The 14,309-nt window shown below is 41.1% G+C and overlaps 1 protein-coding gene across 13 annotated transcripts in view; it reads right to left on the bottom strand.

Moving 5' to 3' along the window:
- The window catches only part of PLCH1 (phospholipase C eta 1), a 182,889-nt gene that overhangs the window by 149,610 nt on the left and 18,970 nt on the right, over positions 1 to 14,309 (bottom strand). For 12 of the 13 annotated variants that reach the window (XM_037526247.1, XM_037526246.2, XM_054700999.1 and 9 more), the window contains one exon: positions 13,995 to 14,113. The exons of the other annotated variant lie outside the window; for it this stretch is intronic. In XM_037526247.1, coding sequence (XP_037382144.1) covers positions 13,995 to 14,073 — 79 coding nt within the window. In that variant the 5' untranslated portion in view covers positions 14,074 to 14,113. The remainder of the gene's footprint in view (positions 1 to 13,994; positions 14,114 to 14,309) is intronic. 13 annotated transcript variants of the gene reach the window in all.

The following is a 14,309-nucleotide window of genomic DNA, read 5'->3' as shown; positions in this document are numbered from 1 at the left end:
AATTCAAGTTAGCAAACAGTGAAAATGGGGCACTAACGAATGTGTTCACCGTCCTCACTTGTAACTGAGCATCTATGTTTAAACATAAGATTCTGAAAACACTGTTCTGAAAACACTGCCCAATAGATGAATATGGGCAAAACAAAACTGAACGAAAAATAAGTTCACGAATTCTACACTTTCCCCAGCCAGTTAGGTGTTATTTCAGAGTGACTGTGCTACCTGAACCTCAGAATTACCGTCCCAGGTTGGTAAGATCTTAGATGAAAGGCCTAGAAGATGCTGATCATTTTTCCGGTTTGTAAATCTGAAATAAAAATGCATCTTCTTAACTTTCAGAGCAGTCAGATGCTGTTTGATTATTCTCCTCACACACCCCAGGTCTCCTTCCTCCTCTCTGTTGCTTTTGTTTTAGTGCAGGCCTATCTGATGCTCTTAGGGGTCAGAATTACCCCCACAGACAATACTCACTTCCATGAGTAGAGATTTTCAGACACAAGCAGCAGAGAATTTTAATAGTAAGCAGAATGCTGCAATTAAATAGATTTTGCTAACAACTGTTATTTTAATGAGTAATACCTCCATTTTCAGAGACAAGTAAGCAAGCATGTATAGAATTCAAAAAAATCTAAGAAATTCTTTTAAAGAAATGGGTTTGTCCCTTTCCATTTCAAGGCCTTATACATTTGTAATGATCTTTTCTAAAACACACTAGGATTCTCGGCAGAAGTGGCTGTTTCCTCCTCAGTTTGAGAAGGCCTGGTTTAGAGTATTCTTTTGTTCTCTAAGGCAGAAGCATGAGGGAAGGAATAAAAGGGTGAGCAGCCAGAGAGCTGACACATTCCAGCACACAAAGATAAAAACCAATTTAACAAAGAGCAAAAATATCGATAAAGCAGGTGGCTCCCTCCTCTTCTAAATAAAGTAAATTCATTCAGCCAATATTTAACCAGGCTTTCTTCTATGTATTAGCGATATTAGTCAGAATGGTCTCTGCACTTGGGCCTCCCTGGTGGTGCAGGGGTTTCAGACAGAATTATCAAGATATCGCCAGCCACTGCTGCATGAGTTCAATTCCCAGCTGGCCAAGTTGCTAACCCACATGGAGCAACAGACCTCTCCTGCCTCACCCACTGCTCCCCTCAGCAGTGTATTTCAGTAGATCTGCCTTTTCAGCTCCCCACTCTCTGGTGAAGCCTCTCACCCCCCTCACCTCTGGCTTACACCCCAGTTCTTGTATGCACAAATAAATAAATCTTTTTTAAAAATGGGGCCTCCCTGGTGGCACAAGGGGTTGAGATGCAACCTATGAAGCTATCCGCAGCCACTGCAGCATGAGTTTGATCCCCTGCCAGGGAGCAACCCCACATGGCACAGCAGAGTTCTCCTGATTTACCCACTGCTCCCCTCAGCAGTATATTTCAGACAATCTGCCTGTTCTGCTCCCCACTCTGTCTCTGGTGAATCCTCTCACCCCCCTGCACCTCTGCCCTGTACCCCAGCTCTTGTATGCATAAATTAAATAAATCTTTAAAAAAAAAAAAAGAACTGTCTCTGTTCTCCTGCAACTTAGAAGGCAGTAGGTAGAAATTAAACAGGTTATAACGAGATGGATGACAATAGTAATACTGCAGTGAGGCTGCAATGCAGGGTGACAGGATAGCAGAAGAGAAGCCTGGCCTGGTCTAGACATCAGAAACAGCTTCTCTGCAGAACGGGTCTTCATTCACTTGAAGGACGATCTAAAGGTTGCTAGGTGAGGAAGGGCTAAGTTTTGTGAGCAGGGAATGCAAAAGTCAGTGTAGCTAGGGCGCATGCTGCCTTCCCAAAGAGGGAAGCTAGAGGCAAACAGTGCATAGGAAAGATGATTTCCGTTCCAGACAAGTTGAGTCTGATGACCTAAAGGCCTCAGTGGGGTTGGCAGGTAGGTATAGCCTAATCCCAGAACGCACTAAGACAATCAACATACAGGGGGGAGCTGAAGCTGTAAAAGTGGGTGAAGCCACCTCACATGAGGCTATGTGCTTTCAATAAAAAATCTGAACATTCCTTTGAAACCAACAGTTTCCACTTATAACAGCCTCAAACATATTTGCTGAATGGAATGAGCCCCAAGCAAATATAAACTATCACAGGTCTATTGGGATAACTTCTCGTTTACACAGTGTAAAGGTACAAATTGCAGTTTTTAATCCTTGTTTTGATAGACGAGGAGTAGGAGGGTTTTATGATCACAAATGCAATCACTAATAATTATTACTCTGGTCTAAGAAAGAAACTTTCCGTATGACTAATTAAATAATTATGTTGCCCTAGAAGAACCCTGAGTCTACTCATGGAAAGACATCTCATCCTCCCATCAATCTCTATGCATATATTAGGTACAGAGTTGGAAAAGACAATTGGGGAAATGAGGGAGCAAGGGAAAATTAATTATAATTATGGAAATGCAGCTTAAAGAACAAAGGCTTAAATTTGTAACACAGATCTAGGGGGAAATAATCCTCTTAAGTAACCACTTAACGTGAGAAGTCTGCAAATCTGAAGGAAAAAAATTGACTGCTTATTAGACATATTTCTTCTCTCTAGTTTAGTAATTGGAAAATCGGTACCCCTGAGCATAAAAGAATAAAATAATAAGGGGGGTCTTCCTGCTTGGCTGGACCCCAATGGCCACAGGTTTAAGAGAAAGAATATGCTTGTTTCAGACAATTCTTCAAAATTGATCTTATCTCCCTGAAGTTATTCAGGCCTTCAATTTGCCCTTTTGTCTGCACTCAGCCCAATTTTTTCACCCTTTCCACTATTATGGACTGAAAAGGGCCTTGACATGGAAAGCTTGACAGAAGAAATAAGAGGGTTTAGTTTCCCAGGAAAATTCCCACAACAGGGCCTCCCCTGGTGGTGCAGCAGTTGAGCACTGGGCTGCAAAGCTGCCCACAGCCTCTGCAGCGCCGGTTCGATCCCCAGCCACAGGCAAGGGTCCCACATGGTGCAACAGACCTCTCCTGCAGCGCCCGCTGCTCCCCTCAGCAGTGTGTTTTGTCAGTCTGCCTGTTCTGTTTCTCACTCTGACTCTGGTGAATTTTCCCACCCTCCCGCGCTTCTGACTATACCCAGTGCTTATATAAATAAATAAATAAATAAATCTTTAAAAAAAAATCCCACAACAAATTAGATTCCCAATGGAAAAAGAGGTTAAGATATCTCAACATGGATTTTTATGAATCTAGATTGTTGTTTGGTTCAGATCAATCTAGCTACACAATAATGCAAGAAGAAATATAATAAAGAACACCAGTATCTTTGGGGAAATGAAGTCACTGTAATTCAAAATGGCAGGGAACAAGTACTAGGCTGTATTGGCTCTGGAGGCGTCCAAGATTGCCAGGGGTTGGGTGGGCAGGATTCAATTCAGTCAATATCATATGACCTGAGCTCCTAATACATGTATAGCCTAGAGCCTGAAGTAACAGAGACAGCCTCATCTCAGGAGACAACCAGGGAGAAAAACTATAGAAGAATGATTCCAAGATTTCTTTAGGACAATATTCAAGGGAGTAGCTCCCATTCCAGTGTGAGAAGAGACTTTCATCAGCAGATCTGGGAAGAAAGGGGGCAACTCTATACCCACCCAATCCTCCATAGATGCAGCAACAATCACTGAAGATGTATGGAGGTTAGAGAAAGGGGCTTAAGTGTTCTCAGAGCAAGGGAGTCCTTCCTCAGCCAAAAGGAATAAGAAGGAACAATGGTAGAGCTGAAAGGAGACAGACAACAGGTGCCTTCTCAAGAGCCTTTGATGACAGAAGGGGCCAGGTGAAACTAAACATCTGCAGAAAGAGAAACCAACAATGATACACAAATAGAAGGCCAGGTATAGGTTCGAGATCATTGCTCTCCCCATTACTCTTCCTTGTACCATAATCTGAAAAGCTAAGCCTTAAATCCTTCTTCAAGAGGAAGCAGCGTTAGCACAGCCAGATAAATCCCTACTCTTGATCCCCAACAATCAGATTATCCCTGTGGCATCACACTCCCAGACTTCAAACTATATTACAAAGTCATAATAATCAAAACAATACAGTATTGGCACAAGAACAGGCACACAGATGGAACAGAACTGAGAGCGCAGAAATAAACCAACACATACATGAACTAATTTACAAAGGAACCAAGAACATACAATAGAGAAAGGAATGCCTTCAACAAATGATGTTGGGGAAACTAGACAGCCACATAAAAAGAATGAAATTAGATCACTATCTTACACTACACGAAAAGTTAATTCAAATGTCTTAAAGTCTTGATGTAAGATCTGAAATCATAAAGTATATGGAAGAAAATAGAGGTGACAAGCTGTTCAACTTGGGCTTTAGTGAGGTCTTTGTGGCTTCACCTCCAATGGCATGGAAAGAAATGCAAAAATAAACAAATGGGACAACATCAAGGTAAAAGCTTCTGTACAACATAAACAAAATGCTTAAAATGAAAAGTCAACCTACTGAATAGGAGAGGATGTTTGCAAATCATACATCAGACAAGGGAGTGATATCTAAAATATAAAACTATGCATACAACTCAACAATTTAAAAATTTTGATTAAAAATAAATAATCTAAATAGCCATTTCAGTAAAGAAGACAAATAGATGGCCAGCAGACACACAGAATGATGTTCTGTGTGTTTATCATTAGCAAGTTGGTCACTATCATTAGAGATGATCACTTATCATCAGAGAAATACAAATGAAAGCCAAATGGTAAGTGTTGGAGAGGATGTGGGAAAAATGGGAACCCTCACATAGTGTTGGTAAGAATGTAAACTGGTATGGTCACTATGAAAATGTTTATGGAAGTTCCTGGAAAAAATTGAAAATAGAAATGCCATATAATCACCAATTCCACTTCTTGGCATATATCAAAAAAATGTGAAAACATTGGGTCTCCCTGGTGGCACAAGGGGTTAAGATGCAAACCTATAAAGCTGTCTGCAGCCACTGCAACATGAGTTCGATCCCCCAGCCAGCCAGGGAACAATCCAAATGGCACAGCAGACCTCTCCTGTCTCGCCTGCTGCTTCCCTTAGCAGTGTACTTTGGTCAATCTGCCTGTTCTGTTCCCCACTCTGTTTCTGGTGAATCCTCTCACCCCCCACCCCCCACATCTCTGGCCTATACTCCAGCTCTTGTATGCATAAATAAATAAATCTTAAAAAAAGACCCCAGCCGCCGGTGAGGGTCCCACAAAAAAAAAAAAAAAATGAAAACATTAATTCAAAGAGATATCTGCACCTTCATGTCCTTTGCAGCATTGTTTTTAATAGCCAAATCATGGAAACAATTTAAGTGCCCATCAACAGATGAATGGGAAAAGAAGATGTGATTTATACACATAATAGATTACTCCTGAGTTGTCTTAAAAAAAAAAAAAGTGAAATATTGCCTTTGTAACATGAATAGGAAAGGCATTATCCTGAGTGAAATAAATTAGAGAAAGACATATTATCCATGTGGTTCCATGTGTAGAAGATAAAGAATCAAAGCAAACAAACAAACCAAAAAAAACCTCTCAAATCTGAAAACAGAATGATGGTTGCCAGAGGGGAAGGAGAAGGAGAGGCAGGTAAAACTGGCAGAGAGTAGTGGATGGAAACTAGACCTGGTGGGCATAGTGTATGTATATACCGGAGTCGGTGTGAAGCTGTTTCCTGAAACTTATATTGTGTGTGAGCCAATAAACAATAAATAAAAGCATAAATTGAAGAAAAATATAACAATTTACATGGCTAGAGTGAATTGAGAATGTACAATAAACAGAATACCCATGATGGAGAAAGACCAATAAAAAGTTTAAATTTTAAAATATAAATAAATAGAACTTCACTGAAGTTGCCATCAAGAATTTTCTATATTTCTATGAAGGAAAAGCACAAGTTCCCATAATATTAAAAACCAACTTTTTCCTTTTTTTAATATAAATTATATTATTTTATATTCTTACATCATTTTTCATTTTTGCATAATGTATGCATTTTCATTTTGGTTATAGTCCCCATACAATTCCCACCCCCCTTATTCTGACCCTAATCCCTCTTCTCCTCCCCCCATCCTCCACTGTAGTGTGTCTTTGGTCTATAGTTGCTTGTTGATTTTGATTTTTACTTTACTGCAATTAGCCTTTTTCTAAATTCCTGCTATGAGTGAGACCATCCGGTATTTTTCGTAAAAACCAATTTTTTTCATACCAGTTCACATTAAAGGTGTGTTCACATTACCTTTGTGTTATAACTAGACCTAACTATCCACTTCTATAAGATCGGAATGGCTGCCTGATTTGTCTCAGACACAAGAAGAAAGTACATGAATCAATAGTTCTGTTAACTCACAGCAAACTCTTCAATTAGCCTCCATTTAAAACTGGGATGAGGAAGTGAGATAGAGAAACAAGTCATTTCTTGAAATTTTAGCACTTGGAAGTTTAGAGGTATTTTGTTCTAATACATAGCATTTTGCTGGGATGGAAATATAGTCCCATAGGAAACAAGTCTCCCAAAGCAGCCCATCTGGAAGGCAGCACCTGGAAGTTTCCAACTCGGGGCCAGGCAAAGCCTCCCTACACCCCTGGCAGCCCAGCCCTAACAGGACACCTGCTTTCTGCCTAGTGACAGGGGCTGGGGGATGAGGAAACTCAACGGTGGGGCTCAAGAGGAAACTACTAGGCAAGGCTGCTTCCAGAAGAGGAAAGTACTGGGCAAGGCTGCTTCCAGAATCCGTTCTTTGTGCGTAACATTTAAATGACTCAAGTACATTTTCTCCCTTAAGACCTCTCTTCTTTTTTTACCTTTTCTCTCAACTTGTCTTTGACAATTTTTTCTTGCAGTGTTCCTCTCCAAGAGATAATAATTTTGATCGTAATGATACTCATAAAATCTTGACTGTCATTGCAGTTACAGGAATTGTAAGTGCACTGGTATTTTCCAGTCAATGACTGCATTAACAGTCATTGGCTAGAAAAGTCAGCTTTGACTCAGTAGAGAAATGACACTCTAATATATAGTAATGTCCCTAATCCCTAAAGCAGGCAGACTGCCCAAATGAGAACTGGCTAGGCCTAAATGAATTACAACCATAATTCACTCCTTCATAATTCCTTCCTCCTTTGATATTTACCAGACAGGACCTGGCATTTTTCTTTCTTTTTCCAGAGAAGATGGAATTCCAGTGAGGGAAACCTCTTCACTCTTTTTTCTTTAATACAATGACATTTATTCTGCAATCTTGTCAGTTCTAGCTACTGGTGTCTCCGTGGTCAGTCAGGAGGAACTCATGATCACACACACACACATACACACACACAGAACAGACACACACCTCTCTCCCTTCAGAGGAAGGTGGTAGCTTTTTGCTAGTGCAAAACTATAAAGTTTACAGTCAAAAAGAATTCTTGAGGCCTCCCTGGTGGCACAAGGGGTTAAGATGCAACCTATGAAGCTATCCGCAGCCACTGCAGCAATAGTTCGATCCCCAGCCAGGGAGTTACCCACAAGGCACAGCAGACCTCTCCTGACTTGCCCACTGCTCCCCTCAGCAGTGTATTTCAGTCAATCCTTCTGTTCTGCTCCACACTTTGCTGAATCCTCTCACCCCCCACACCTCTGGCCTGTACCCCAGTTCTTGTATGCATAAACAAATCTTTTTTTAAAAAAATTCTTAGCTCCTCTTTATCTTCCTCTCACTAGTCTTCCCTTCCCACACTCTGATCTATAAGACACTCCCATTCACCATACCCCCCATGCTGATTTTTGACTACTTAGAGACCTCAAACCTTGTTGCTACTAGAGAAACTTGGAATCTGGAAAAAGCCTCACTTCAGAGATCGGGAACCTGAGATGCCCCTGGTAACAAAAACTATAGGCGCAAAACTGGGATAGAACTAGTCTCTAGGGCCCAATTTACCTACTTTCTTTCACAAACTAGCAGTGAAGTCTCTATCCTCACATCACCAAATAGGACTTTGATCAGGAAGGGCAGGATGAATAAAAATCCATTACATTAATTCAATTAATTAGTTTCATTAAAGGGCTGCTCTGATGTAGCAGGAGAGGTCTGCTGTGCCCTATGTGTGTTAGCTCTCAAGCTGGGGATCGAACTCAGGCTGAGACTTAACCACTAGGCCACTAGGGAGGCCCCCAAGATGATATTTTATACTCTCATAAATACTTAAAGTTGTTGCTTTATTATAAATGAATAGAAGCTTAATTCTAATTGGCTTTAATCTTGGGAAGATTTGATAACTCTAAATCCTTTCAAAACCATAATTCTTAATGTCAGATGGAACCAACTCATATTTTAGGTATTCTACTGCCCCCTTGTGTACCTAATGTTTAGTGAAAAAGTAATTCACAAAAGAGTAATTGTAATTCTCAGAAACATTTCAATGGCACATCTCAAAATTTAAAACCAGAAAGAACTTCAAAATTCATCAAGACTGGCATGTTTATTTCACAGAGGGAAAAAATAAGATCGAGAAGGATTATCTAACAATTTAATCAATATCATACACTACTACTAATAGCAGAGCAAATATTATTGAATAGAACTTAACCTCCCAAGTGTTTATTTCTCCATTGAAATGGAAATGGCAGTCTGGGAGAAAAGAAATAATGAGGTTTTGGAGTAAGGCAGATCAAAGTTTGAGTTTTAGGTCACTACTACACAAACCTTTGGCAAGACTCCATTTTCCCATTCATAAAATAAGGTGAATAACAACTATTGCAAAGGTGTTGAAAGATTCAATATGACAATGTTTGTCAAGTCCTCAGCATAAGTATCTGTAATATAGCAATACACTAAGTAGTAATGCAGCCATTAAAATACATAGAAAATGTTTTGAAATTTTTATAGCCAGCAGTTCTCTGCCAGCGTGTGTCCATGGAGGTGTCTCTTTTCCTAATAAAGCTGACTTTTTTTTTTAAAGACTTCCTCATCCATGCATAAGAGCCAGAGACGTGGGCGGGGGGTGAGAGGACTCACCAGAGACAGAGTGAGGAACAGAACAGGCAGACTGACTGAAATACACTGCTGAGGGGAGCAGTGGGCGAGTCAGGAGAGGTCTGCTACGCCATGTGGGTTGCTCCCTGGCGGGCCGGGGATAAAACTCATGCTGCAGAGGCTGCAGACAGCTCCATAGGCTGCATCTCAACTCCCTGTGCCAACAGGGCGGCCCTAAACCTGACTTTTAAATAAATAAATTGTTACATGATAGTTTTTTATATCACTGGACAAGGACATTCTAAAATAATATATAAGACATTTGAATTTGAACTTTTTCAAAATTGGCACAAAATAATATAAGTCTATTCCATTCCTATATGAAAATAGTGAACTAGAAGATAAAGAAATCAAGAAAACATTTATCGTGACACCAAAATTTATTAAATATCTAGAAATAAACCTAACAAAGGAGGTGGAAGACCTAGTCAATGAAAACTGTAAGATGGGCCTCCCTGGAGGCACAAGGGGTTAAACATCCACAGCCTCTGCAGCACGAGTTCGATCCCCAGCCGGCCAGGGAGAAACCCACATGGCAAGGCATATCTCTCCTATCTCATCCGCTGCTCCCCTCAGCACTGTACTTCAGTCAATCTGCCTGCTCTTTTCCCCACTCTGTCTCTGGTGGATCCTCTTACACCCCTGCATCTCTGGCCTGTACCCCAGCTCTTGTATGCATAAATAAATAAATCTTTAAAAAAAGAAAGAAAGAAAATTGTAAGAAACTGCTAAAAGAAACAGAAGACACAAGGAAATGGAAAGATATTTCATGCTCATGAATAGGAAGAAATAGCATTGCTAAAACATGTATCTTACACAAAGCAATATACAGATTTGATACAGTCTTTATCAGATTTCAATGGAATTCTTCAAAGAAATAGAGCAAATATTAGTGAAATTTATACGGAGTCATAAAAAAAAAAAAAAAAAACCTGAATAGCTAAGGCAATCGTGACAATAAGAGGAATGGAGATACCATGCGCCAAGATTTCAAACTATACTACAAAGCTATAGTAATAAAAAGAGTATGGTATTGAAATAAAAACATAAACACAAACCAATGGAATAGAATTGAGAACCCAGAAATAAACCCACATTTATATGGACAGTTCATCTACAACAAAGGCACTGAGAGTATACAATGAAGAAAGGAAAGCCTCTTCAACTGATGGTGCTGGAAAAACTGGACAGCCACATGCAGAATAATGAAACTAGATCACTCTCTCATACAATACATAAAAATTAACTCAAAATGGATTTAAAAATTAGATGTAAGACTAGAAACCACAAAATGCATGTAAGAATAAATAGGCAAAACACGCCATGACATCGTCATCAGGGATGTCCTTTGAGGACTTGACTCCAAGGCCAAGGAAAACAAAAGCAAAAATGATTGGGACTATGTCAAGCTAAGAAGCTTCCATGCAGTTAAAGAAACTATCATTGAAACAAAAATACACCCTACTGAGTGGGAGAAAATATTTGCACATCATACAACTAATAAAAGGCTAGTATCCAAGAACTACAAAAAAACTTGTGCAACATAAAAACAAAGAAATCAACCAAAAAATACAGATGGCCAACAGTCACATGCAAAAAATGTTCAACATCACTTATCAGGGAAATGAAAATCAAAACAACAATGAGATACCACCTCACTCCAGTGAGAACAGCTCAAATCAAAAGCATAAAGAAAGAAAATAAAGAAAAACAAAACAGAAACAACATATATTGGTGAGGATGTGGAGAAAGAGGAACCCTGTTGTAGAAGACCTTTCCTGTCTCATCCCCTGCTCCTCTTAGCAACGGATCTCAATAAAACTGCCTCTTCTATTCTCAAAAAAGAAAAGGAACCCATATACACTCTTTTTTATTTTTTTTTTAAAGATTTATTTATTTATACAAGCACTGGGTACAGTCAGAAGCGCGGGAGGGTGAGAAAATTCACCAGAGCCAGAGCAGGGAGCAGAGCAGTCAGACTGACGAAATACACTGCTGAGGGGAGCAGCGGGCGGCAGGAGAGGTCTGTCGCGCCATGTGGGACCCTGGTCGGTGGCCGGGGATCGAACCAGTGCTGCAGAGGCTGCAGGCAGCAGCATCGCAGCCCAGCGCTCAACCCCTGCGCCACCAGGGGAGGCCCCCATATACACTCTTGGTGGGAAGGTAGACTGATTCAGCTCATATAGAAAACAATATGGATGGTCCTCAAAATATTAAAAATAGATCTGCCATATGACCCAGGAATTCCACTCCTATATACAAAATCGCTAGTTCAAAGGGATATGAGCACTGCTTTGCTCACTGCAGCAATATTTTAACAGCCAAGGTATGGAAACAACCTAAGGCCCATTGACAGACCAGTGGATTAAGAAGATGTGGTATATAGGGGCCTCCCCAGTGGCGTAGCGGTTGAGCGCTGGGTTGCAAAGCTGCCCGCAGCCTCTGCAGCGCCGGTTTGATCCCCGGCCACTGGGTAAGGATCCCACATGGCGCGCAGACCTCTCCTGCCGCCCGCTGCTCCCCTCAGCAGTGTACTTCATCAGTCTGCCTGCTCTGCTCTCCGCTCTGACTCTGGTGGATTCTCTCGCCCTCCAAGCACTTCTGACTGTACCCAGTGCTTGTATAAATAAATAAATAAATCTTTAAAAAAAAAAAGGAAGAAGAAGAAGATGTGGCATATAAAGAGGGCTCCCTGGTGGCACAAGGGGTTAAGACACAACCTATGAAGCTATCTGTAGCCACTGAAGCACAAGTTCGATCCCCAGCCAGGGAGGTGACACACATGGCACAGCAGACCTCTCCTGTCTCGCCTGCTGCTCCCCTCAGCAGTGTATTTCATTCAGTCTGCCTGTTCTGTTCCCCACTCTGTCTCTAGTGAATCCTCTCACCCCCACACCTCTGGTCTGTACCCCAGTTCTTTTATGCATAAATAAATAAATCTTAAAAAAAAAAAAGATGTGGTATATATATATATATACACACACAATGGAATACTCAGCTGTTAAAAAAAAAAAAAATGAGCTCTTGCCATTTGTGACAACATGGATAGAACTGGAGAGAATTATTTAAGCCAGAAGAAAGACAAATACCAGCTGATTTCTATATCCACCTCAAATGTGAAATATAGAGAAGATTTTTAAAAGGAAGTAACAAAACTAAACTTAACAAACTCTTAAGTATGATTGTGGAACTGAGGCTACTAGAGGAAGAAGGAAGGGGGAGACAGGGGACAAGGTGGGGAGGGGGCCCAATGGCCTATGGTAAAGGACTGTGGGTGCTTTGATGGTGGGAGTGGGGTGGTAACATACATCTTTGATTGTGTGACCCTTTTCCCCTAAATTATATACAGTGTGTAAACTTGTGTTACCTAATAAAGGGAAAAAAGACTAGCTCAAAATAAAACTTGGGAAAATAAAGCTGTTTTCTAGCTCCTGTGTTTCTTTTCATATTTACTCTTTTTTAATACAAATAGACTTGTAACAGAAAACACCATGGAGCACATGTCAAGAGACAAAACAATGAGCAAGACCCCTAGATGAAATTCACAGAAGAAAAAAGCAGAACCTCAAAGGCAGTGTCAGGCCATGGTTTCAAGTCCCTATGTGAGGGGACCCTCCACGATGCAATGCCTAGACTGCCCGTCTGGAAGGTGAGTGGCAGGAATTAGTTCTGACCTTGCTAACGATTAGCTATGTTCACTTGGGCCTGGCATTTATCTCTGCTTCCTCTTCCTCACCTGTAACATGACATCACCTTCTACCTAGTCAAGTCCTACAGGGTGTTGGTAAAACAAATACAAAAAAACACTGCAGACCCTAAAGAGATACAATAAAGTATACAAGGTTAAATCTGTTGTCTTAAACTTAATTTAAAACAAGAATAAACTTTAAGTCTATTCACCAAATTGGGTAAGAAAAACCTAACTGGGGCCTCCCCGTTGGCGCAGCGGGTTGAGCACGGCGCTGTGAAGCTGTCCACAGCCTCTGCAGCGCTGGTTTGATCCCGGCCAGCCAGCGAGAATCCCACATGGTGCGCAGATCTCTCCTGTCGCACCAGCTGCTCCCCTCAGCAGTGTATTTCATCAGTCTGCCTGTTCTGCTCCCCGCTCTGTCTCTGGTGAATCCTCTCACCCTCCCGCGCCTCTGGCCTGTACCCCAGCTCTTGTATAAAAATAAATAAATCTTAAAAAAAAAATTAAAAAAAAAAAGAAAAACCCAACTTAGAAAGCTGAAGGCAGCTTCTATTACAGGGTTCTGTAAAAGAGATTTCCACTCCCTCAGAAATCTCTCTTCCTTGTAAAATTGCACCAGCTTTTGATGATGATTACTCCAAAAATTGTAGGAACACATAAATCTTGAACTCTTAAATAAATTTCACTCAAGGATATCCTGGTAGCAGAACCAACAGAGCTTATCCCTGACTGTATTCCATAAACCAACACACCAGCAGGGCAAGGGCAATTTGTCTTAGTTTGCCATGAAAATGACTAATATTGATCACTCTCTGATGGATGGCTGCAGTAGGCCACCCTGATGGTAATAAGTGCTGAGTTTCTGTTCTGTTTTTCTATGTGGTCTGATAGAAGGTTCAGGTCCTGCAGTAATAAACACAGATTGGTGAGTCACAGATATTAACGGACTGTTGTGGGCCTACACCCCCAACAGTTCAAACCTCAGCAAGGGACATTCCTGGAATTGAGAGCATAGTGAAAGGGGGTCAGAACTGACACGCACTAATCACCAACATGGTTACGAGGTGGGCAGTTGCTTACCACTGTGGGGGGTGAATCCAGTGAGGCTACTGAGTAATTATCCAAAAACAAATCAATCCAAACCCTTGGTTTAACCCAACAAAGACCATATTTGCATCCAGAGTGCTAGAATAAAAGTGCTGTCAGAAACAAACTAAAAGACCCAACTACATCAACACAAAAGGCAGCTCACCATGAAACACGCTGTTGTCCACCAGAAAATGCCTGCGGTACTGCACACAGCTCCTCTTCTCCAAGTTCCAGTAACTCATTGTCGGAAGATGTCTGGCACAGCATCAAAACCAAATTGCCCTGTCAAGGGAAACAGTGAGACCAAATGAAGAAACAGCAGCCACACCATCACACTGGCAGCACAAAGCCATCAGTTGCCACCATTAGGGCGACACATAACGCACACAACTTTTCACAAGTGGCGCTGGAATGGCCCAGGCACTGGAAAATTTCCCACAAGTCTTTCCAGTGGGTAGAACGTCATTCAACATACCAA

Source organism: Talpa occidentalis, unplaced genomic scaffold (genome assembly GCF_014898055.3).
Source record: "Talpa occidentalis isolate TD23 unplaced genomic scaffold, MPIMG_talOcc4v2.1 talOcc4.4, whole genome shotgun sequence".
In the NCBI taxonomy this organism is placed as follows: Eukaryota; Metazoa; Chordata; class Mammalia; order Eulipotyphla; family Talpidae; genus Talpa; species Talpa occidentalis.
This window is presented reverse-complemented; position numbering and strand designations above follow the sequence as displayed.